The sequence below is a fragment of the Trachurus trachurus genome (genome assembly GCF_905171665.1).
Source record: "Trachurus trachurus genome assembly, chromosome: 14".
Lineage (NCBI taxonomy): Eukaryota > Metazoa > Chordata > Actinopteri > Carangiformes > Carangidae > Trachurus > Trachurus trachurus.
The window spans coordinates 31,590,043-31,617,097 of NC_139903.1; the positions used below are offsets into that span (position 1 = coordinate 31,590,043).

At 43.2% G+C, this 27,055-nt stretch overlaps 3 protein-coding genes across 3 annotated transcripts in view; all 3 read left to right on the forward strand.

Annotated features, from left to right (window-relative positions):
* LOC310997277 (uncharacterized protein) overlaps nt 1-27,055 on the forward strand; it is a gene marked incomplete at its 3' end in the record, with an annotated part of 100,275 nt that overhangs the window by 22,600 nt on the left and 50,620 nt on the right. The gene's annotated exons all lie outside the window — the stretch shown is intronic.
* Nucleotides 9,111-10,022, forward strand: LOC310997278 (odorant receptor 131-2-like; the record flags this gene model as incomplete). The annotated part of the gene is made up of 1 exon (XM_083986954.1): nt 9,111-10,022. One exon carries the CDS (start codon nt 9,111-9,113, stop codon nt 10,020-10,022), a length of 912 nt encoding a protein of 303 aa, XP_083843080.1.
* On the forward strand, nt 14,025-19,244 carry LOC310997279 (odorant receptor 131-2-like; the record flags this gene model as incomplete). Its single annotated transcript, XM_083986955.1, has 3 exons — nt 14,025-14,054; nt 16,233-16,407; nt 18,343-19,244. 3 exons carry the CDS (start codon nt 14,025-14,027, stop codon nt 19,242-19,244), a joined length of 1,107 nt encoding a protein of 368 aa, XP_083843081.1.

Sequence of the window (27,055 nt, forward strand, 5' to 3'; positions counted from 1 at the left end):
TGAGGTCAGCTCTTGCTCCCCACAAGTGACCTTTGAACCTTGATCCTGACACACTTTTAAAGGCTTCTAGAGCAGCAACAAAATGTGCTACAGACAAGTTATACACATTTTTGGAAAGCTCTTGACCTCTACTATCAGGTCCAATGGCAAACCAGCAGGAAGGGGTCAAGAATAGGGTCAAATATGGCACAAAACACATTTTCTCCCTTTTAACAGGAACACACATCAAATCTGACCAAACACATGTGCTCGGCACCCCAGAAAACCTATAAAAAGATTACAATGTTCCTGGTCTTAGACAAACATAATAGGGAAAACACATTAGAACAACAACCAACATGGCGGAGCGCACATACAGTCAACGTGTCACTATGGCAACATGTAGTTCTTGTGTCGTTCTCCTGGGTTGGGGTTGGGGTTGTCACACTAGGGTTCAAAAAGCGTCTATTCGCTCATTCTTTAACAAAAAACGCATAACCATGACATATATGTTTATATCGTGAGAGATTGTATGTTATAAAATATAAAAATAGTAATGTATTAGTGCTAGTTTAGACGTGATTTCTGCCACGCTGTTTCGCGGTCTGAACGGGATGCGTTCAAAGGCAATAGGATTAGGCAACGTTTCAAAACGGAACACCCAAGCATCATTCCTCGACACATTTTTGTTGCTATAAAGTGAGAGTGTTGTTTGAAGACTGTGTTCATAAAATGTGGCTTAAAAAATATGCAACCAGATGGGTTAATAGCCAGTTTAGCTTACATTAGAGCATTGAGCTATTGAACGCAGCCCAAGGTGTCCAAGGCACACAACAGAGAGGTTACAAGAAGTTGTGAGAGAGGAGATTTACTATATCAATTTTATCAATAAAAGATGGCTACATCTATCCAATGCAATATGGTGAAAAACTCAAAAGATTGCAGATTTCAGTGTAGCCTATTGAAATGAAATTATTATATATATTGGAATATGGTGATAGAAAGAAAATTGTGTTTTAAATACTAACGTTTCTGTACATTTGCAGGGTCAAGAAGTGAAGGAATCAAGGTCATTTGATTTGAATTCATTTAATTGTCATTTTATAACACAGGGTGGTAAAAACAAAACTTAAAGAGTCATTTTCATACTACAGATAAAGAATACATACACAGATCATTACAACTAGAATAAAACATGGTTAAGTAAGACCATCTACACATATTTATACACACATACACATTTAGTGGTGGAAAATCTAACCACTTACGGCATTGCAAGTTTATCTGTATAGCCTGTTTTTACAAACACTTTGTCTCCAAGGTCATTACATAGCAACAACATCCTCTGCCCTTAGACCCTCAAATCCACTGAGGAAAAACTTCAGAGAGAAAAAAACAGGAGAAACTTCAGGATGAGCAGCAGAGGGATCCCACACCCAGGACGGCCAGACGGGACATAGATGTTGGACATAGAGTATACAGGACATATAGTATACAGAGAAGAAAACAGTTCACAACAAGCAATAGGAAGTACTAACCTTTACAGTTTTGAGGAAAAACGTTTAATCTACTTTGTCGTTGACTACAACCCACAGTACTGTGGTGATGAAAAATGGTCACGAAATAAACAAAGCCCTATACACCTGGCCTGATCTGTTTCACAAGAATGTATTAATTTATCTCCTCCTTGTGGGTCTCTGGGCTTTGCCTTTGCCTGTGGAGATGCTGGTGTGTCTGGAGAAGCTAAAGACTTTCATGAGCCCCTGTTGGTCACTTTTTGAGTCGGGTTTTAACTGTTTTAGTATCATGTTGTGCTCACTTACTGTAACTAACAACAATGTAGTCGGACTATTCCACTAAAATACCTGAAATACAATAGTCATGTAATGCTAAAATGTAGTGAAATGTAAATCATAACTCTATAACAATGTGTAACAGCCTAAAACAAACCTCCCTTACTCATGAGCTTAGTGATAATGGCAGTCCTGGAGAGGAAAGAGTTGCCCATTTCCTCCACCAACGTAGATCCAGCTCCATCCTGGTTGTCTGCTCCCCACTTTATCTGTAATTAAAGAACAGTGCACATCATTAGTCTGAGTCTGTGGAACATTCATCAGTTTGTTTGAGCGTTGTAATCCAGCACGCTCACTGGATTTGAAACTTTCCAATGACTGTCAGCATTATCATGCTGAGTTTCACCTTTAATAATGATAAACCATGTATTACCTTGTGTCTTATGGGTTGTAGAATTCAATACAAGTATGTAAACATCATCAAATTATAGCTAATAAGAACTGTGCCGTGGCGGCACGGTGGCACAGTGGTTAGCACTGTTGCCTCACAGCAAGAAGGTCCTGGGTTCGAATCCCGGGCCGCCCAGGTCCTTTCTGTGTGGAGTTTGCATGTTCTCCCCGTGTCTGCGTGGGTTTCCTCCGGGTGCTCCGGTTTCCCCCACCACTAAAAACATGCCAGCTAGGTTGATCCTCCAGTCAGTGCCCCTGACCAAGGAACTGGCTCATAATCTGGAGTCGGTCCCCGGGCGCTGCACCGCGGCTGCCCACTGCTCCTCAGGGATGGGTTAAATGCAGAGAAAGAATTTCACTGTACTAGCTGTATATGTGACCAATAAAGTACCTTTAAATATCACTGTAATTGGATATGAAACGAATAATAAATAAAATGATATTGCACTTGATGCCATATGCCTTGGGATAAAGCACAGACAACAAGGACTTCATGGCAGTCAGGTGGCTGCATTCTGGGCAGCCTTCACTTATTATAGTTGCGTACACCCTTATAGCAGTAATTGTTGTTGTACTGATGGCAAACATATTAACAGTCACACAAAAAAGATGAAGCTAATATTGTAGTTTCAAAAAAAGAGCCCAATAGATAAATTCATTCAACTGGGTTTGTGTTAGTCTGTGAAAGTTAGACAGATTTTCATTCAAGTGTAGTACAGTTGTGAATAGATGAAGTGCAAAATAAATTGGAGAGAAGAGTATGGCCCAATTCCAATCCGAGCCCTTACGGACACACTGACTTAGGGTGCACTCACACTAGGCACACTAGACCAAAGTCCTGATTCTATTGCCAGTGTGAGTGCAAGTGTTCCGTACCTGAGCACGGAACACTTCCCTGGCCCGGCACGGTTGGTGAGGTGTGCACGGTACGCTTGGCCAGGAATGCGTACAGTAATGCGTCGCGGGCTCGTTCTCCACCTCGTGTCTGCAACCGCGTGTAAACAACAGTCACGATTGCGTCGCGCCATAAACATAGCTAGTTGACATCGCTTTGATTAAACTTCAAGATGTTACCATGACAACCGGTCAAACAATTAAAAAGCGCTGTTCTTTCTGCAGTCAGAGCGCATCATGGATGTATTGGTATATCAACGCGATGACGTATGTGTCGGAGGCAACCGTGCTTCAGCAGCTTGGGTTCGAGGTAGTGTGAGTGCGGGCCAGCGGGGGACAGGGGAGGGGGGGCATTCGGGCTTCAGCACGGTACGGATCAACTGGCCCTAGCGTGAGTGTGTCCTTAGAGGCGCATTCACAGGAATTCCGTGAGTGTGTGAGGGCTGTTCCGTTGTCAGATCATCAAGTCAGTGAGTCAGTGAATGAGCCCTTACTGCCCCCTTACCGTAAGTTAGCACCGATGCATGGTGATGCCGTTGGAACGCAAGTGTTCAAAAAAAAAGCAAAAAGCAAATAAACAAACGTAGTCAGAGAGAGCTCTGCCGCTCTCTTTATTGTTAATGGACAGGGGCAACAAAAAAATAAAAAAGAAGTTTACCGTCAGTATTAACATGTGCAGTTTGCACACGTTAATACTGACGGTAGTAGTACTGCAGAGTATTGATGATGATTTGATCAGATCTGATCCAGGAACATTTTGTTTTGAGTCCGTCCCCCTCACACACTTTGTGCGTGTTGAAATTACAGTAAATTATCATTTCATGACCGGAGTCAACAACATTTTGTTGTCAAGGTAACGTGTCGTGAGAGTGGGTAAGTGCTGTTCCAGTCATGTTTACAGCATCTGGACCCTCACAGTCTCTCACACTCTGTCTTAGATCTGACGTCACTTTAGTCAGTGAGGGTTCAGGGCCTGAGTCTTATGGGGCGGATTGGAACTGGGCCTATAGTGTGGGTCAGCTGATGTGTGGATATACATACATATTTAGAGCACAAAGAATAATGCCATGATGGCATAACTCTTATATGATACACACCTGCTCATCAAGGCTGGAGCTACTCCTCCTCGTTGTCCTCGCCTTTGCTGCATTCAGCTGAGACCGACCACAGATGCCCTTTCCTGGTGCATACAAAGACAAAAAGTTTCTAATGTTATTTTAAAAATAAACTTTCAAGTAGTACAAGAAGTTCAATGAGAATCTATGTGGAAAATACACAAATGAACCACAAACATGTTGCAAAAATGTTGCATTTTGTTGTTATTGTGTGTCTCCTGCGCCCACTCCCCATTTAACTAACTAACGCAAGCCAAAATAGTTTTGGCTCACTGAAAGATGACGGCAAAAATGGACGCATCTGTCCTTTTGGTAGTTTAACACGGCTGAAAATCATCATCTATTAATGGAGTTTCCGCTCCTGCCCGCTCCCGTTGATTTTTATTCCCGTCCCGTCCCAATCACAGGATTAATAAAACTTTGACTCCCATCCCGCGGGAATCACGTGACCCGTGGGAATTTCCAACAAGTGTCATCCTCTTTCTGCGCACAGCTTGTCCACCTTGAAAGAGCTTATCACCCACTCCATAAAACTCTGGTAAAACGGTGTTCAAACACACTTTGCCAGTCTGTTGACAGAATAATTGAAAATACACTTATATGTAGAATTAAAAGGTGGCAACTGTAAATATTGCATAAGCCAGCCCACCCTGGCATACTCCATTTTCTGCCAGCATCCATATGAAGTTTAGGAGAGAGTTCTCAGGTGGTGTTATGTTGCGTGTGTTGGAAATATGATTGGTAAGAGCACCGGTGTGATGCTGCACTGAGCTAATTTAAGGTGGTACTGTGGCTTAAATCAGGCCCTGTGAAAATCACATTCTAAATGAAGTATTATGGTGATGTTGAGGTGTGCAGGCCTACGACTACAACTACTACAGACTTCAGAAAGCTTCTTGGACTGGTACATCCACATAGAAATCCTAACATGATGTTTTTCTACCAAAATAAGAATAATGATGCACAATCACATACCAAATCCTGGCTCTTGTTCATCAAGCATCTCCACACCGGTCTCCTCAAGGACACAGAGATGATCATCACGTTTTCTCCATCGTGGCAGGTCTGATGCCTTTGTCCTCTTTTTTAACCTAAAAAAAACAACACAATATAATCAAAGTAATGCAGTTAACCACACAGACTTCCTGCACAAATGCATCATAATATCTGATCCCCATGCATGGAATAAGATATTTAAATTACCTTTGTGTCAGGCTCTTCGTTTTACTGAGCATCTCATTGAACTCAGCTTCAGCTGTAGCCATTGTATTATCTGTTACCTGTAAAACAGTGAGAAAAGTACAGTGAGGGCTGGCATGTAGCATTAATGTTAGCCTAGCTATGTTAACGTTAGCCTAATCATTAAAATCTACATCAACAGTGCAGCTAGTAAAGTCAGCCAGTTTAACAACTTTGATCAACCACATCTGTCAAACTTTGTTTGTGGTTGACGACACTGGCTGGTTTTTGGAGGTAAAATAGCTTTAACTGTTAATTATTTTATCACAATTTTCCATGTTGTTTGTTTACGTTACCTGAACGGGGGCTGGGGCTGCCTGTCGGTGAGACGATGACGGACTTGCCGGAAGCTACGTCAGTCACAATGAAATCAGCTGATCGTTCACTGTAACCATAGCAACGATGGAAATCTGAGCAATCTTCGTAATAACTAACAAACGAAATACACATTAACTGAATAAATATAACGTTTATGATTAAAATAATGCACCAAACGTTGGCCTATCACAATAATGAAAAAAAAAAAATTACATTCATAAAATAGCGTTTAAAACAACCACGACAGCAACTACAAGCTGAAAAAATCTTCGTCAAAACGAAAAAAGTATCAGGTTTTCATAATCATAATTCAGTGCCCACAGCATAGTGGGAGAGTCCAATCAGTCGGATAAAATATCGCTGGAGTAGGCTACAAATAAAACTTAATTTTCATTCATTCAACATATTTGTAAAGTAAAAGACACATTTCTCGCTAGAAATGTCCTCAAATAGTGCCAAATAATCACATTTTATCCGCCAGAAAGCTTAATGAATAATGTTGAATATATACGTTTTCAATTTTCAAATTCGCAGAATATGTTACAAACACAAGCTTATTTGCATTAATTCAACATACATTTGGAAACTAAAACACACATTTCTCGCTAAAAAAGTCATCAATACCATGTCAAATATATCCTAAAATGTTGTTTTTCCAGCGAAAAAATAACGTTGTACAGCCACATGTAGAAAACGTTGATAATGAACGCAGCAATTGGCTCACGTTAAATGAATGGGCAACGTAATGTTGGCGTATAACGTATTTTCGCTCGGAAACGTTGATCCTGGACTTTTCTGGAGTTTGCAGAATAGTCCATAGTGAACGTTTCTTTCTGGCGACTGGGTTGCAGCATGTTTGGTGCTGATCACTGAATGATAGGGATGAGAATTGATAGGATTTTATTGTTGTCTATTCTGTTATCATTTCTGCTTATCGATCCAATTCTTTATTGATTCCCTTTTATATACCCGAATGTCATCTATTCCTACCAAGATACATTCTTGTGAATAGGAGCCCACTATACAGCAGTATATTGACATGACGAGCAATATTAGGAGGCCTATCAGCTACTTACAGATGCTTTGTGAAGTTAAAAGTTGTTGACTGATAGAAATCACGTACATGTGAGAGAATCTGGCCCCAAGTAGGCCTATTAGGCCTACTTTAAAAGTAGCAGTAGTTGCACCATCTTGTGACAGTTGAGGTTCCTGTCACTATGCCTCCAATTGATCATGTGCCTTAGCTACTTGGCCAAGGTGATGTCCCTTTGGGTGACTGGTAAGCGCGCATGACTATTACCCGGGAGGTGTGGGTTAAATCCCCACCTGGGCCCTCTTCACCTTGCCACAATCTCATCTCCTCATATAGTATCATTGAGCAATATATCACGACAGGCCGTGGAATATGCTCATTATACCACATTGTGAATTTAGCCATCCGTTGTATCCGATGCATACTGAAGCTGCTGGTGCAGTAGGATTTGAATCCCTAAAGCAGGGCTATTCAGTTGGCGGCCCGCGGGCCACATCCGGCCCGAACCAGTGTCCGAGTGGCCCGGCTCGTGGTTGACCCAAAAAAACAAAACAAAACAAAAACAGAGGGAAACACGTTTTGCGAGAACTCCAAATCCCTACTGTAGTTCCGACAGTGAATGCACCACTCAACGCAGCCTAGCAACCCACACAACCCACCCACCCAGTCAGTGCGTTGTTTTGAAAGTTACCGATAGAACCGAGGCTTGGTCGGTCAGCTGCTCTCCAGAAACGCCGTGGCAAAGCCTCCCGCTCTGTGATGAGCGGCTGTGGCCCGACACGGCGTCCGGACGGCCGAGGCTGCCCTCCGTGGTCCTGTGGTGCTACAGGTCAGCGAGAGACAAGTCTCCCCGTCCGTCCAGGACCGACGGACCTCACACTCCACAGCAGGCCGCTGTGGCACGACACGGTGTTTGTGGAGAGCACGCTGACCGATCCTCAGCCCTCCCATCAGCCAACAATAAACCGTGGTGGCTGGTTAATACTCCACCAGTCTCTCCACTCCTTTCAGCCACACGTGAGCACTGTCCACGCAGTGACAGCACGCCATGCTCCGCTGTCCTTTTTTTTTTCTTTTGAGGGAATGAAGTAACCAATAACTTAATTTCAACGCAACTAGCCTGCTTGCAATGGAGTAATCAGAACTGGGATAGCTACTTTCAAAGGAATGATTTGTAATCAAATACTTTCCCAGAGTAATTGTCCCCAAAACGGCTTTTTGCTCCTTGTTTTTCACCAATTAAAATATGTTAGAGAAGACATCTGTGTTCAGTTTTAGGCCTAATTTTAAGACTATAGGCTACATTTAGTGATTTACATAACCCCTGCTGTAAACCCCAGTGGAAACTCAGAGGACAGTAGGCCCCAGGAAGACAGTAGGCCCCAGGAAACTTTTAGTTCCTAAAAAAACCTCCAACTCAAAGCATTGACAACTACTCTCTCTTTTTCTCTTTACTACTACTATCACTACTACTTTTATTGACGTATTCTCTTTTGTTTAGTAAGTTGTTTAGTAGCTAATGCTGGGTTTTAAAAACGCCCCTCATTTGTAATAACCTCCTCCTTATTGACCGCTGAAAATGTCCGGCCCAGCTTAAAGGTTGAATATGTAGAATATTTATTAAAAGCTATATTTTTTCAAAAATAATACATCCACGGGGCCTTTAGAGGGGTACAGAATGAAAGTATTGCGTTTCCATAAAAAAAATTTTTTTAGTCTGAATTATTATTTTTAATTTTTTTGACGGGCTCGACAATGACTTTCTGTCAACGTTCTGTTTACATTCGTACCTGCCTGTAGCCGACATGTGGCTCAACTCTCTCTGTTTTCCTGCCTCCTCCCGGTCGTATGCGTTTGTTTCCAACCAAGCCTTTTTAATAATCAATCGGTGGATCAATGGATTATCATATACAGGTCTCGGTTTTAAAATCTGGCCCCACTGAATTTGTAATTGAATAGCCCTGCACTAAAGGACTAACTGTAAAGAGACTGCCATGTTGGAATTTGGAATATCAGGATCGAGGAATGGCATCAGTCATTACTAACATGTTACCATGCTTACATGTGATGGTGTCACATGGCGTGGGTGTGAGGACTGAGCTCATAAAATCTGTTTGGGTCACAAGAACACTGTCATTTGATAGCACGAACAAGAAGGGTATCCTTTTGTACTGCTGTTACGTCAACAGGTGATGATACTTATTTAAAATGTACATAAATCAGTCTCACACCAACATCACTGTTGGACTCCAATATCAAGGCTTAATGGGATTAGTGTTGTTTTCTCTTATGTCTGCAGTACCATCCTGTGTGTTTCTCTTCATTAATGGGACTTTGTTATTTACCTTGAGGAGTAAACCAGTGTTTCGTGAGACCTCTCGGTATATTCTTCTCTATAACCTGCTTTTTGCAGACACTGCATTGCTAGTACACAGTCAATTAATGTATCTCATCGCTGCTTTTAGGGTGAGGATGACGTATCCTGTATGTGGTGTTCTTGCCATGATCGCCAATCTCACAAATGATATTTCGCCTCTAACACTAGTGGTGATGTCTCTGGAGAGATATGTAGCTGTGTGTTACCCACTCAGACACACTACTATCATCACCATCAAAAACACAGGGGTGGCCATCATTGTAGTTTGGACAATCAGTTCACTGAGTGTTCTGACTCGAGTTCTTTTGCTCTTAAATTTTCCATTTGAGGAGCTAGAGACTTTGCAGATGAAGGACTTTTGTGGCAAAGAAAGCATGTTGCTTGATCCAATGACTGATCTTTACGACAGAGGCTCCAGTTATTTCTTGTGTGTTCTAGGTGTTGTGACAGTTATTTACTCCTATGTTGGTGTGGTGGTAGCAGCCAGGTCAGCCTCTACAGACAAAGCTTCAGCCAGAAAGGCTCAGAACACACTGCTGCTGCATCTGGTGCAGCTGGGCCTCAGTCTCTCATCAACTATACACAACCCAATGCTCACAGCCATCTCTGAAGTCCTAGACCGATTAATATTTGTGCGCATACACATAGTCCTTTATGTGTGTATCATAATCTTCCCAAGATGTCTGAGTGCTTTAATCTATGGCATCAGAGATCAGACAATCAGACCTGTCCTTATGTTTCATCTCTGCTGTCAGAGGAAACTCTCACCTTCTCTGCCAGAAGCCTCAACCAAGGCAAAAATCAGCATACTCATCACTTCATAGATAAATACTTACTTCCACAAAATCTGGGTTTGCTGCATGCATCTTATTACCGACAGTATGTAAATGTCTACTTGCATGATTGAATAACTAATATTTGTTAAGTAATGGGCCAAACTTTAAAACACATCTCAATGGAAGTCAGTGCGGTCCAAGAACATTGTGAAACTCAAAAAATAATTAGTAGTTAAATGAATGCCTCCCTTCAAGATTCAATCAAGAACATTTTCATATTTTCTAAGTTAGAATTCATTATTGAGCAATAAGTTTGCATTACATTGAATTTTACAGGTGTCACAAAGAAAGTGGTCATTGACAGTTATGTGAATATAACATTTATACAGAACACCCAGATTAAGTCTGGTATCAAATGTAGGCCATAACATTAACATGTGAAAATGCATGTGTGTGTACTGTATGTTACATTTAAAATAAGACAGAACAGAGGTTGATTCCAGGTCCATAGTAAAGTCCCAGTAAACTGTGTGAGACAACTTATAATACATTCATGACCTTTGATGACACAATAAACTTTTCACATTCCTTTCAAAATTGCATATGCACACACACAGATGTATGATTGTTTAAATATATATATATAAAAAAAAACGTAATCAGTTTTTCACATATAACCCGACTCTAAAGCCATCTCAGACATTCTCCCTTTCAGTAAATCTGACGGCACCCAACTGTGTCACCCTGATTTCTGATGAAATTTTCATTTTTCACGTTTCTTTTTTGTGTGTGTGTGAAACAGCATTTTATGACATACATTTTGATTAGCAATAATAATACTGCTATTCTGGTATGTATAATAAAAATGACAAGCATGGATTAGATAGTATGCAGTGAGTACTGATTTCGGAGGAATAATTCATATCTGCCTGTCTAAGGTAGGCCAGTATTACTATACTTCTGGCAGAAGACAGATATGGACATCTCAAAATAAATCTGTATAGGGAATTATAAACAGTATTAAGTGGCAACTGTCAAATGTGTTCTGGTAAACAATTTCAGCACAGTCAATTATATGAGTTGATAAATGTCTTTATTTTTTTAAAGTATATTTTTGGGGTTTTTTCACCTTTAATGGATACTATAGTCAGGAGAGAGACAGCAAATGGGAGGCAGAGAGAGGGGGAACGACATGCAGCAAAGGCAGGGCAGTTGCTAGGAATTCTGGGCCCCCTAAAAGAATATCGGTGTGGGCCCCTCTACCGTATTCATTGCCACCTTCGATTTTCTTGTTTTTCAGTGTTCTTGATGGTGTCTTGTGTAATACACCCAATTTGTTTCCTTTTTTACGATTAACGACTTAACAAGTCACAGTATTATTATGTAAATTATTTATTATAAGTTGTCTATTCTATTACAACTCTGATTGCAAATACATTTTCATTTAACCCCTCAACAAATAGGTAGTGGGTATTTTATTGTATTTAACAATCAAGCACTGATATGCAAAAAAACAAAGCATTTAACTCAAATATATATATATATATATAGATATAGATATATAGATATATATTTAAACCATTTTTAAACCATTCAAAAGTCAGTGTAAACTGTAGCCTATTCTAAATAGGCCTAGTCTTTTTTTTTTTTACTTTGTTGTTGTCAGCTATTATGGTGTATTTTATTTTATATTGCTATGAAAACAAACAACAACAACAAATCTTTGAACATTTAACTTTTAGGCTATTCAAATGTCCCACCATAACACATTTTACAAGACCACATTGAACACATCATGATAACGTAACTGACCTTCGTCAGATACTCATGATTACTGAGTGGAACTTGAATGCGTCATAATACAATTCAATGCAACCTCTGAGTGGGCGCATACTGGAGCACTGTCAGTGCCAGTGACAGTGTGAAACAGTCACACACACACTGTAGTAGCCTCCAAATTAGTAACGTTTAGTTATAGCTACTCTAGGAATAGTGTAACTAGTGTAGCGCGGCCAGGTGACAGCGAGGCTCCAGCCTGCGCCCCGTCAAAGGTAATGTTACAGACATTGAATGAACAAGTAGGCAAATTGATTCAGCCACCCTCGGTAGTTTTACTCTCACCATTCTTAGTAAAAAAGTTTTTGATATCCTGGGCCCCTGCTCTGCTGTCCCTACTCCTGGCCTCCTTCTCAACTCTTTTCTGGTGTCCAGACCTTATTTTTACAGTCTATGGTCCAGACTTATGGTTTTTGGGGGCCATCCTAACCCTTCTGGAGTTCGCTCGCGCTCACTTTTTTCCGAGGAGGAAGAACGAACCGCTGTGTGGACCAAACCATTTTTTAAGAAGGGGTCAGGGGGGTTATTGAAATGATTAAAATTAAAATATTGTATGACTTGTGGCTTTGTTTTAATTCGGATTCATTCGTATGTATATATTAGTTCAGTGTATGCATAATAATTTTGTCATAGAGGATACTGGGGGCTGTATGTGGGCCCTAGCGGGCTGTGGGCCCTTATAATTGTCATCACCTTTCCCCCCTATACGACGGCGCTGAGCAAAGGGCCGCCTGAGTCGGGATTGGATACAGGGCCGACTGCAGGGAGGACTATAGCCTCTGCATATGGGGCGCCTGCTCTACAAACTGAGCTAAACGGATGGTTACACTGTAACCTAGATTCTCTGAGTGGAGAGACTATCTCTCCACCCTACATATCCCATATGTACGGGGACTGACCCCACTGGGGCAGCTGTTGTGGATTACTCTTTAAAACACATCACCTGTGGTGGCCACACTGATTGCCAGATCAGATGCAAGATCACCTAGCCTGCTAGGCTAGCCCAGAAAAAAAGAAAAGATCACACAGAGCCTTAGCTCCTAAGAGCCATGGCACCGGATATCCTGACATGTCCTGCCCAGGACCCACTCAGTGAACAGAGCGTTGGCTGCCACATTCATGCAGTAGAACCTAATAAAGGTGGACGGGGTCGACCAAGAGGCCACCGTACAAATCTCGGACAGGGTAGCACCCCTCCACAAGGCCCAGGAGGTAGCCAGGCCCCGTGTGGAATGTGCATGCACCCTTGGCGGGGCAGGCTGACCTGCCTCTTTATACGCCTGTTGGATCGCCTCTACCACCCAGTGAGACAGCCTAGACTTCGAGACTGGTCTCCCCAGACTGTTAGCCCTATAACAGACAAAGAGCTGGTCTGTAGTCCTGTTGGCCCGAGTCCGCTGAATATACAGCGTTAAGGCCTTAACAGGGCACAATAATGACCCCCCACTTGACCCAGCACCACCATCCTGAGGAGGGTGGAAAGGGCGCAGCTCAAGAAGCTGATTGCTGTGGGGCTCAGAGGCTTAGGGTGGAATGCAGGATTTGGGCGCAGCACCACCCCAGCATCCCCAGGCAAAAAACAGCAGCATTCCTCATGCACTGACAGAGCATGGAGCTCGCCTACCCTTTTTGCCGACACAATAGCCAACAAGCATGCCGTCTTGATGGAAAGCCATTTCAGCTCAACCGTTGCCAGAGGCAAAGAAAGAAAGGACAATTTCTGTAGTTGCCCCTGCTGCAAAGCCAACAGAACCTGTAGTATTTTGAGTGCAAGAATAACACACGGAGACGGGGTACAAGTCTATTGTTTTCTTTACTTAGGAACTTCCTTGTAAGCAGGTGCAGAGCACAACCAGTGGTCAATACACGTACCGTATTTACTCGTACAGCGTGCACACATTACCGTAGTAAATGTAATCACTTCACATTTCGCAGGATGGTAAGGTGGTGTGAGAACATGGCGAACTCCATTCTTCTTGAGAAACTGTTCAAACTCTGTTGATGTAAAAGGAGGGCCATTGTCAGACACGAGCATCTTTGGCAGTCCATATGATGCAAACAGGTTCCTGAGAAGATGTGTAGTCTTCTCTGCTGTTGTGAGCTGTGTAGGCAGGATTTCGAGCCATTTTGAATAAACATCAACTACCACCAGGTAGTGCTGCTTTTTAATTTCAGCAAAGTCCACATGAATCCGTTCCCAGGGTGTTGTGGCCCATGACCAAGGATGGAGAAGCGCTGCCGCAGGTCTGTTCAGTGTGGTCTCACAAACTGCACACTGACTCACATAGTTTTCTATCTCTTCATCTAGGCCAGGCCACCAAAGGAAACTTCTGGCTAAAGCCTTCATCCGTGTTATTCCTGGATGTCCATCATGCATATCTGACAACAGACGGCGCCTGAATTTCGGTGGTATGATGACCCTTGACCCCCAGAGAACACATCCCTGGTCTGTAGAGAGCTGGTCTTTCCTCATGCAAAATGGTTTGAGCTCTGGATTGGGCACAGACTTCGGCCATCCTGACAATGTCAGATCCAGGACTTTAGAGAGGAGTGGGTCATGTCTTGTCTCTTCTGCAATGTCTTTGGCTGAGACAGGAAACTCATCAATGTGTGACATACAGAACACTTCACTGTCATCAGTGCTTTCATCAGTGTCATGCCTGGCATGGAAGACGTGACAATGCATCAGCATTGGCATGGTCACTGGAACGTCTGTACTGAATGTCATAATCATATGACAGTAAGATGCATGTGGAGTGCAGCAAGAGTTGGAACAGCTGATTTAGGGCCAAGTATGGTCAAAAGTGGTAAAGGTACTTGAGCATAATTTCTCTCACTTGATGAAAGAGTCCTGGAGGCAAAAGCGATAGGTTGCTCTTCACCAGAGGGTAGCACATGTGAAATTACTGCACCCACACCGTATGGACTGGCGTCACACGCAAGCCTAAGTGGCTTCTCTGGATCATAGTGTGCAAGACATTTACTGTTCAGAAGATGCTGTTTGCAGGCTTTGAATGCGTCTTCACAGTGCAGGGACCATTTTTCCCAGCACAGGTATGGTGTTTCCTGTGTATGATGACAGGTGAATGGCAGCTGGCTCCAGTGGGCAGTTGCTCTTGATAGAGGGACTCTGGAATCAAAGATACTGAGGCACCCGTATCCACTTGCATGTGCACTAGTTTCCCTGATAACTCCATGTAGACGAAAATGCAATTTTTCTTTCCTTGTGCAGTGTACACTGTAAACAGGTCCAATGCATCATTGCAGGTCCAATGCATCATCATGAGTCATCCATGTCTCTGGTTGCTGTCACCATTTTTGCGTTGTCACTCTGTTTTATTTTCTTGCAGACTCTCTTCAAATGTCCAACTTTTCCACATCTATGCCATGTTTCAGTGCGATAGTAGCATTCAGTTGGCTGATGATTATCTTTGCCACATCTATAGCACTTCTGTCTTTTGTCTGAAGATCTGTGTTTCCCTCTTGAATCATCCTGTCGGTTGTAACGTGAACCTTGTAATGGCACCTGTCACTTGAAGAACTGAACACTTTGTTAACTGCACCTTTTGGCTTCTCAGTATGTTCTCTCAATTCTTTTGTGTCTCTATAGGCCAATTCTAAAGCCAGTGCAATGTCACAGGCCTTTGTCAGGTCTTTCTCCAATAGTAGTCGCTTGTGATACTGCTCCCCGAGAGGCCACACACAAACTGATCTCTGAGGGCATCATTCAGAAATTGTCCAAATTCACAAGTGCTTGCCAATTTTTTTAGTGCAAGGATATATTCAGAGACTGTTTCATCTTGTTGTTGCTGTCTTTTGTAAAACCTGAAGCATTCTGCAATCAGAATAGGCTTTGGCTTGAAATGCAGTGACAGAGCTTTCGTGAGGTCGGCATAGTCCACATCTGTCACTTTTTGCGGTGCAATCAAATTTTTCAGAAGTCCATACTCTGCTGGACCCAGCACACTTATGAATACATCTGCTGTCTTCTCTTGATCAATTTCATTTGCTGCCAGCCATCTTTCGAACCGCTCCAAATATGAATCAAAATCTTCTTTTGTTCTGTCAAATTCTGGAACTTTTCCAATATACGCTATTTTTTTTTTTTTACAGTCGTTTCCTTCAGTTGTTTCCTTAATAACTGCCTTTAGAAGTTATAATTTCACATCCTTTAACCATTTCTTCTGTTGGCTTCCTTTTCCAGTTTATCTCAGTTTGTTTTGTTTTTTTCTTTTTAGGCTACTTTCTTTGCACCGATTTTCTTCTGCCGTTACAGTCACTCACCCAGGAGGGCGCTCTTGATCTTTCAAAAACACTATTCTATGGAGTACGGGGGGCCCACAAGGAATTGTTATGTCACCTTTTTTGTTTACCTTGTATACATCGGACTACCAACACAACTCTGACTCCTGTTTCCTCCAGAAGTTTTCAGACGACTCTGCTGTTGTGGGCTGCATCGAGGGGGGCTGTGAGGGGGAGTACAGGAGCACAATCAAGGACTTTGTAAACTGGAGTAACCTTAACCACCTGAGGCTGAACATGGAATGGTGTCAGTCAGGGTCTAAAATTTACTTTTTGACCTACCTGCCATTGGCAGGTAGGTCAAAAAGTTAATTTTACCGGCCAAAATATGTTTTCACCGGCCACTGAACTGCTCACAACACAAAGTCATTAAAATCAGCAGTGTTTTCCCCATTGCATTATAGTTAGGCAGCTGCCTTAACAACACACACCTGCCTCCTAAACTAAATTGATAATAAATATATACATATAAAAATAGGTTTAGATTAGCTGATGGAATGACAACAGACATTACATAAATAGGCTTTCAGAGGAAGATATAGTGATGTGAGATTTGAAACTTCCATTTAATTCAGACTGAATAAGTGGTGTGAACACAGGTTTTTTATTTTTTTATTGATTGCCTACTGTTCATCCTACAGTAGCCTATAGAAGCATGCAACTTTCCAGATCAAAAATAACAGCACAACATCGTTGTTTTTACAGCACTATATTTTACAGATTAATCAATTAGATTAAAGGGACAACAAGGAGTTTCTATTTGGTTATAAAAAAGTCTCACGTTAATGTGGATGAATCTACACTACCCACACTTGTTAATGGGCCAATTTTTGATAAATATATCGTTTTGTCTCTATCGTTATTTTGTTATTATTAGTGGTGGCGGAAATGCTAGGCGAGCCGACCAGCGTTTCCTTACTTTCAGTTTTGCGGCGAGTTATGAGAATAACGCCGCCAAATCGCTGTTTATGGTCGGAACTACAACGGTATGTGATCGTCTTCCAACCTCAGACTTTAATTCTTGATGAATGAAAACATGAGTCTGTCTTGCGCCGGTCAAAGAATTTCACGGTGCGCGCGGAGGCTCATAAATGTAGTGTGAAAATGCTTCGTTTTTCCAAAACTCCTCGTTGTCCCTTTAACATGCTACCTGTATCCGAGCCTGTCTAGGAACTAGAGAACTATGGACTGTGGAAGTTTGAATAGCCAAAATACAGAAGTTATCATGACGTGAATCATATGTTGCTGTAAAAAAAAAAAAAAAAAAAAAAGGACAGTTGATTTGGTGGAAACCCGGCTTTACGGGCGGGGGCTGCGGGGGTATACTTTACGGCCCAGAGTGTCACTGACACTGTCGAGCCCAGTGTTTGAATTTCTGCCACTCTCGTCTGTGATCAAAAAACACAGAGTTTCACCGGTTCCACCTGATCACGGGCAGAGTCGTGCACCTCTTCACAGGATTGCGAGCGGGGTGGTGCTGCATTCAAGTGAACTCGGAAATACGAGACAAACCCGGTCCCGTATTGATGCAAAACAGGACGGGGTTATTTAATTTGCAAATACGGGATGATTCCATATTGTCGGGGACATGTGGTAACCCTGCCTCTCACCATTGCGATGTGTCGCCACATAAACACGTTACCACAAGCTAACATCTTGACTGCCTCCTCTGAATGACTGGCTGAACGCAAACGTTACAGCAGAAAACTTGATACATTTCTTGAATGTTGGATCACGGAGGACAACAGGACAACTCCAACATTTGAAACACAGTCGGTAGATCTCCTGTAGCTGTAAACTGTGTTCGTTTCACTGTTCAGCATTTATGATGACAATTATATAGTGAAGTTGGCATATTCCAGCTGCCGGCCAATGGCGAGTGACCTAATAATTTTACTCGCCAAAACATATTTTTACCCGCATTTGGCGAGTGGCGGGTGCTAATTTTAAACCCTGGCGTCAGTCATTACTAACATGTTACCATGCTTACATGTGATGGTGTCACATGACGTGGGTGTGAGGACTGAGCTCATAAAATCTGTTTGGGTCACAAGACCTTCACTGTCATTTGATAGCACAGAGAAGAAGAGTATCCTTTTGTACTGCTGTTACATCAACAGGTGATGATACTTCTTTAAAATGTACATAAATCAGTCTCACACCAACATCACTGTTGGACTCCGATATCAAGGCTTAATGGGATTAGTGTTGTTTTCTCTTATGTCTGCAGTACCATCCTGTGTGTTTCTCTTCATTAATGGGACTTTGTTATTTACCTTGAGGAGTAAACCAGTGTTTCGTGAGACCTCTCGGTATATTCTTCTCTATAACCTGCTTTTTGCAGACACTACATTGCTAGTACACAGTCAATTAATGTACCTCATCGCTGCTTTTAGGGTGACAATGACATATCCTGTGTGTGGTGTTCTCGCCATGATTGCCAATCTCACAAATGTGATTTCTCCTCTAACACTAGTGGTGATGTCTCTGGAGAGATATGTAGCTGTGTGTTACCCACTGAGACACGCTACTATCATCACCATCAAAAACACAGGAGTGGCCATTATTGTGGTTTGGACAATCAGTTCACTAGATGTTCTGACTCGAGTTCTTTTGCTCTTAAATTTTCCATTTGAGGAGCTAGAGACTCTGCAGATGAAGGACTTTTGTGGCAAAGAAAGCATGTTGCTTGATCCAATATCTGACCTTTACAACAGAGTCTCCAGTTATTTTTTGTTTGCTCTAGCTGTTTCGATAGTCATTTACTTCTATGTTGGTGTGGTGGTAGCAGCCAGGTCAGCCTCTACAGACAAAGCTTCAGCCAGAAAGGCTCAGAACACACTGCTGCTGCATCTGGTGCAGCTGGGCCTCAGTCTCTCATCAACTATACACAACCCAATGCTCACAGCCATCTCTGAAGTCCTAGACAGATTAATTGTTGTACGCATACAAAATGTCCTTTATGTGTGTATTATAATCTTCCCAAGATGTCTGAGTGCTCTAATCTATGGCATCAGAGATCAGACAATCAGACCTGTCCTTATGTTTCATCTCTGCTGTCAGAGGAAACGCTCACCTTCTCTGTCAGAAGCCTCAACCAAGGTAAAAATCAGTATACTCATCACTTCATAGATAAATACTTATGCTGCATTCACATGGAGTCCGGTAAATGGCAGACGGCATGCCGGACTCCATGTAAGTGGACGACTGCCGCGACGGTAAACTCAACCGAACGTGACGTGTAAAGTACGAGTATGTTGACGTTGCCATAGCAACATGGTGACGCGTCTTGCCATTGTGCCATGCCGTCCGACAGTTTGTTTAATTTTACCGTTCCGTCCAGCGGCATTTGCCGTTTACCGTCTGCCGTTTACCGGACTCCATGTGAACGCAGCATTACTTCCACAAAATCTGGGTTTGCTGCATGCATCTCATTACCGACAGTATGTAAATGTCTACTTGCATGATTGAATAACTAATATTTGTTAAGTAATGGGCCAAACTTTAAAACACATCTCAATGGAAGTCAGTGCGGTCTAAGAACATTGTGAAACTCAAAAAATAATTAGTAGTTAAATGAATGCATCCCTTCAAGATTCAATCAAGAACATTTTCATATTTTCTAAGTTAGAATTCATTATTGAGCAATAAGTTTGCATTACATTGAATTTTACAGGTGTCACAAAGAAAGTTGTCATTGACAGTTATGTGAATATAACATGTATACAGAACACCCAGATTAAGTCTGGTATCAATTGTAGGCCATAACATTAACATGTGAAAATGCATGTGTGTGTACTGTATGTTACATTTAAAAAGAGAGAACAGAGGTTGATTCCAGGTCCATAGTAAAGTCCCAGTAAACTGTGTGAGACAACTTACAATACATTCATGACCTTTGATGACACAAGAAACTTTTCACATTCCTTTCAAAATTGCATATGCACACACACAGATTTATGATTTTTTAAAAATGTATTAAATAAAAAAAACAACGTAATGTTATAGCCACCCCTCATCAGTTTTTCACACACAACCCGACTCTAAAGCCATCTCAGACATTCTCCCTTTCAGTAAATCTGACGGCACCCAACTGTGTCACCCTGATTTCTGATGAAATTTTCATTTTTCACGTTTCTTTTTTGTGCGTGTGTGTGTGAAACAGCATTTTATGACATAAATTTTGATAAGCAATAACAATACTGCTATTCTTGTATGTATAATAAAAATGACAAGCATGGATTAGATAGATGGATTAGTATGCAGTGAGCACTGATTTAGGAGGAATAATTCATATCTGCCTGTCTAAGGTAGGCCAGTCTTACTATACTTCTGGCAGAAGACAGATATGGACATCTCAAAATAAATCTGTATAGGGAATTATAAACAGTATTAAGTGGCCTGAGGCAACTGTCAAATGTGTTCTGGTCAACAATTTCAGCACAGTCAATGATATGAGTTGAGAAATTTCTTTTCTTTTTAAGTATATTTTTGTTTTGTTTTTTTCACCTTTAATGGATGTATAGTCAGGAGAGAGACAGCAAATGGGAGGCAGAGAGCGGGGGAACAACATGCAGCAAAGGCTGAGTTGGGATTGGATACAGGGCCGGCTGCAGCGAGGCCTGTAGCCTCTGCATATGGGACACCTGCTCTACAAACTGAGCTAAACGACACCCTAGTTGAGAAATTTCTAACATGAAAAATTAATGACTTGACAGAACGGTATAGTGAGCTTCGACACCCATGAGTTCACTTCACAATATAGTCTATATGAGGATTGAAAGAGAGTTCCAGGTCAAGTCAATGTCAAAGATATTAAAAAGAGTTGTGAACCATCTTTCAAATTAATTTGCAAGTTGTGAAATATGAGTGATTGTGACATGAATGAATTAACATGCAGTTTACAGGCATGTGGCCACCCCACCTACTCCAGATGCCTGATCAGCTCTTTACAAAACTAAATTGTGATTTAAAAAAAAAATATTTTGCTTTTTTGCCTTTATTTGATAGCACATAGTGAGATAGACAGGAAAGGGGGAGGCAGAGAGAGGGGGAATGACATGCAGGAAAGTCTGCCCGACCCAGGATTCGAATCGGGGACACCTGCGTTGAGGACTGTAGCCTCTACATGGGGCGGCCGCTTTAAACACTGCACCACACACACCGCCCCCTAAATTGTAAATTTTAATTTTAACATTACTGAAATTACTATGAAGCCACATCTTAGAGATTGTGATGATATATGGTTTATATAGATTAACCCAAGCTCTGAGGGAATCGATTTTAGATGTAAGGCTTCTGATATTACGATGAATAACTTTTTAACTGATTCAATTTTGCCAGTGGAAACAATGAAAACAACATGGGAAAAACCACACAAACAATACCAAACATATTATGAGACACACAGACAGGACAAATAACACACAAAACAATTAAATACACACAAAAACAAATAAAGCACTGAAAGCCAAACACTGACCCTGGAACAAATGTATCAGGTACAGATCGGGACACAAATGAGGAACCGAAGGGCTCAGGCTGAATCAGAGTCGTTTATTACAGGCAGGGGTCAAAACCAGGCAGGCAGTACAACAAGCGAAGGTACAGGTAATCGGCTGGCTATACTCTAGGTCACGGAATCAAAAACTGGTCATACACAGGGAGATACTCAAGGAAATTATATGCTGGAACTCTGACTCTAAGGACAAGACGATCTGGCACAGAGGGGAGGGGAGACACGGCTTAGACTATGTTTACACGTACCCGGCTATTTTCATAAACGGACATTTCAACCTCTCCGTTCATAAAAAAAACTGCGTGCACACCAGTCCGTTTTCAGAAAACGTTTTGTTTACACTAACCCGTGTATATATGCCGTCAAGAGCATGCCAAACCTGTAGGTGGCAGTGTAGCGAGAAGCTCAAGCCCACGTCAGCCAATCAGAATCCCGCACATGATCCCGCATAGCAACCTGATAGCAACAGCAACAACAACAACAACAACGTCACTTGCCCTCCTTGTGTGTAAAGTTTTAATATTTATTCATGCGAGAAAGTAACTGTTTAGATACCAAATATACGGCCAGTTAATCCAAATGACGGCTGTTTTGAAGTTTGCTCCGATGTTTCTCGGAGAGGTGAAGCTTCTTTTTTTTTCCGGAGAAGTGAAGCTCCACCTGTGGAGCAACGACCGGGACATCACAGAGACAGTGGCCGCTCTGCAAAGCTGCTCGGTCGGCCAGCCTCTGTCGTCCACCCGGGGTACAAAACGATGGCTAATTAACTTACCCGCAGCTTTTTAGAGGTTTACCACTTGCTGGTTAAATTATTTTTAGGAGATAAATGTTGGTCTCATTGATGAAATCTAACAAGTAGCAGTAGCAATTTATTTGGATGAAAAGTGAAGCTTCATGTGTGTTAACTGTTACTGGACAGAAGAGCAGCCCAGCCTCGGGACTCTGTAGGAGAAATCACCCCATTTAACGTTACATCAATAAATAAATGTTTTACAATGAACACATCAGTCTGCATTAAATTTTATCATTATTATTATTATTTATTTATTTTATTAAGTTATGTAATATGGTTACGGTTAGACGTCAGAGTCTGAGACAGACACTAACGGACCCTGACAGTACCCCCTCCCCCCCAGGGCCGGCGGCCCAGGACCTTGGGAACGGTGAAAGTCCCTAATGAGGTGGGGGTCCACGATATGGCGAGAGGGCACCCAGGATCTTTCCTCCGGGCCGTACCCCTCCCAGTCCACAAGATACTGCAGGCCCCGCCGCCGACCGCCAACAGCTTCTTCACGGTGTACACCAGGCCCCCACCAACGAGCTGGGGGGGGAGGAGGGGGTCTGGTGGCTGGGACAAGCGGGCTCTCCTTGAAAGGCTTAATGCAGCTGACATGGAAAGTGGAGTGGATCTTGGAGGACCTGGGAAGCTGCAGTCTGACAGCAGAACGGTTAATAATCTTAGAGATGGGGAACGGTCCAATAAATCTTGGAGACAACTTACGGCACTTTAAACGCCAGCAGCTCCCGGTCCCCTACAGCATAATTTCTTTCTGCAGGGGACAGTTTTCTAGAGAGGTAAGCACATGGATGAATCTTTCCATCCTTACCCAACCTCTGGGACAGGACAGCACCAACCCCCATATCCGAGGCGTCCACCTCAACAATGAATTGTTCGGCGGGGTCGGGCAAGGTGAGGACCGGGGCTGCTGCGAAGGACTTCTTCAGGCGCTGGAAGGCCTCCTCTGCAGGCGAAGACCACTGAAAGACAGACTTGGAAAAGTTTAGAGCATGGAGGGGGGCGGCTACAGAGCTGAACCCCTTAATGAACTTCTTATAGAAGTTGGCGAACCTCAGGAAGCGTTGCAACTCTTTACGACATGTGGGGGAAGGCCAATTAAGTACATCCTGTACCTTTGGAGGGACCATTTTGACCTGACCGCTGGAGATGATGTAGCCGTAGAAGGTCACCTGGCTCTTGTGAAATTCACATTTCTCAGCCTTCACATAGGCTACGTTCACACCGCAGTTACAATTGACCTGAATCTGATTTTTTCGCTCATATGTGACCCATATCTGATTTGCTTTTGACCGTGTGAACAGCTCAAGTTGCATTGAATCTGACTTTTTCAAATCAGATTCAGGCCACTTCTAAATGTGGTACTGAATTGGATACGTATCTGATATTTTTGAATGCGACCGCAATCTGAACAGCCAGGTCGCATTTAATGCGACTTTGACGTCATTCTGACCCGCGCTGCACTGTTTCGTAAATGAATGACAAATAAAGTTGATTGAAAAACAAAAAATGTGCCACAGACGCTTATTGGGAGAGTCAGGGGATGAGACGCACACTTATCAATGACCGATTTGATACGGGATTACCTCAAATAATAGCCAGTATTCATTTGTTTACAAAAACAAATAAAGGCCGGCCCTAAATACAAGGAGGTAAAAAAAAAAAAAAAAACTCTGTCGCCTGGAAAAAACTGACAACGATATGATCAGAAACTCTTTCAACTTTGTGGACTGTCTGCATGTGAAGACTGACTGGAGTGAAGCTGGCCTCATCCTCTGCTTCAGAGAGGGACAAGTTGCACTGTCGGACCTGGTCTCTGCCCCGTCTCCGGTCCCGAACGGGCTCCGGACAAGGAGCAGAGGGAGGGGGGTGGGGGTGAAGTGCTACAGCGCAACGGTGACAGAGACCCATGCAGGTCCGACAGCGCAGCGAGGACAGTAGGCCTACGGGAGGAAGAGGAAGATGAACTAATGAACGATGAGCTTGGTTGCTAATGTGTAAAAATAAACTGAGGGATTTAGAAATAAAGGCCGTTGGCCGTAGCGTCACACTGAGCTGTCAGATGATGAGCCAGGCAGGCAGACCGCATATCACATCAAAAGTCGGTGAGTTTAAATTCAGACTCTTTTTTTTTTTTTTTTTTTTAAGCGTAATGCTGTGGGTATAGGGAGGCTGATGGAGTGCGGGACGGGGGGCGGGTTTGAATCCGACGTGATTTTTTTTTTTTTAGTATTAAGCCATAAAGTCCTACAATACCGGTTGCCGTTGCCATGGTTGCTTCCGTAAACACCGTTGTGGCGTGATGTCATCAATGATCAACTGCGCATGCGGGTCACTTCAGGAGCTTGAGCTGTTCACACAGCAATCCGTAGAAAGGCCACATTTAAAGACGTAATGTGAACAGCCAAACAAATAATCGGATTTGAGCAATAAATCGGAATTTAACATTAAGACCTGCGGTCTGAACGTAGCCATATAGTCCATTTTCCAAAAGACGAGTAAGAACCTTTCTGACCGTGGCTACATGTTCATTCATGTTTCGAGAATATATCAAATATCATCTATGTACACAAAAACATCTTTGTTAAGGAATTCTCTGAGGACTTCGTTGATCAGGGACTGGAAAACTGCGGGGGCATTGGTGAGACCGAAAGACATGACTAAATATTCATAATGGCCAACGGGGGTGTTGAAGGCCGTTTACCACTCATCCCCCTTTCGAATCCGGACCAGGTGATAGGCATTGCGAAGGTCTAGTTTGGTATAACAGCAGCGGAAAAGCGACCAGACTTGCATAGTTTGTTCATTTCAGAACATTTATTTATTGAAATGTGGTGATATCTGATTACCCACGGCCGCTGGTGACGACTCTCTGACGACTCTCTGACCAATCAGCGGTCCGCAATGTTGACACGTCACATTTTAGTACTGCTTCACCCATTTTGGAACCGCGGCCGAGCAGGTACTAAAAAAATAGGGCTACACCCCGCCTTTCCGAAGCCCCGCCTTTCCGACAATAGACTTCCATTCATCGTAATAGCGGGGTTTTCTATTTTTTCTAAAGACCCCGCTATTCCGAAAAGGCTATTGGGGGAAACGGATCATGTGCATAATTAACTGCAAAACAAGCAAATAGGCCTACTTCATATTAATGACATATAATGTTCATTATGCTTCTAGCCTGTCTAGCCTCTACCTGGTCTTTTTACTAAACTTAACCAACTCCTTTCTTCATTGCCTAAGCCCAACCAAAGCATCTCCCTCAGTCAGCTGTCAGCACGAGCGGCGGCTGCAGCAGCCTCGTGCCCCTGTGAGCTCAAGCCGGCTTCAGCCGCGCTCGAGCGAAGCGGGGGGGGGGGGGGGGGGGGGGGGAGTGTATTTCTATTACTGTGTGGGAGATCTCCAACAACGAAGTCGGGGAGAAAGCAAGTGGGACAGATCTGCCCAGTCCCTGAGCAGCGCATGTTTCACAGACAAGCCGCAACACAGAGTGTAAACAACGTCACGCGGTTCAGCACCTTGGACATTGGACAGCTGCGGGGGGGAGGGTGTCGGAACAGCGGTGTTTCGAAGTGGGGGTATTTCGGAACAGCGGGGTGTCGAAGTGGAGGTGTGTCGGAATGGAGAGCTGTCCCCAAAAAATAGTACCGGGTACCAGATTCAGAAAACACCGCTGTTCCGAAACCCCCCCAGTCCGAAGTTGATTTTCAAGTCCATATTTTTTCCTCAACACCTGAAGATCCCTTCCTGTTCAGCTCCGAGCTGCGGGAGCCCTGCGAGTGAAAGAGGTGCGGCTATTCAGGATTGAAACTGAAATGGGGTCCCCCCATCCAAGGCCTGCCTGCCCAGTCTGGACCCCGCCTACTACCTCCTGGTGTTGCAGTCTGCTCACCGCCATTTGGACCTCTTCCTCGGCCCTCCGCTTCCTTCCAGTCGGAGGAGTCCCTGAGTTCCATTACCAGTCTTGCCTTTTCTTGCCTGTACCCAACAGTGATAGATTTCAGGGGTAGCTGGAGAGAGTTCCATCCGTAAGGCCTGCTGCTGAAAAACATTGTGGGAGCCCCAGAAAGCTGTTGATAGATGGTTTTCCCCATCTCCTTGTCTGAGAGGTTGGCTGTATATTGCCGTCTCAGACTTTGGATAGGCTGATCCACGATGCGGGGGAAGTTTTCTCCGCCAATGGTGAAGATGACCATATCATTCCGCTCCCCCTTCCACAAGGAAAGACTCCTTGACTTCTGTGGCTTGAATTTCATCCTTGCCCAGGTGATCAGCTCGTCCAGTCTCTTCAGCAGCCTGGACGTGCATGGTGCAGTTCACAGCAGGCAGGTGATGTCATCCATATAGCTTCTTAGTGGGGGAAGCCTCCGGCCTGCAGGCAGCTGGACTCCGCCCACTACCTGCCTTGCTCCAATTAGGATGATTTCGGAAGCTGCAACGAAGAGGATGGGGAAGATGGAACATCCCATTGCGATCCCCACTTCCAGCTGCTGCCAGTCAGTGGTGAACTTTTGCAGTGCAAAGCACATGTGCATGCCCTCGAAGTAGCTCATAACCATGGCCTTGATGTTGTCTGGGATGTAAAAGAAGTCCAGTGCAAAGGCGATGAGCTGGTGTGGTACTGAACCA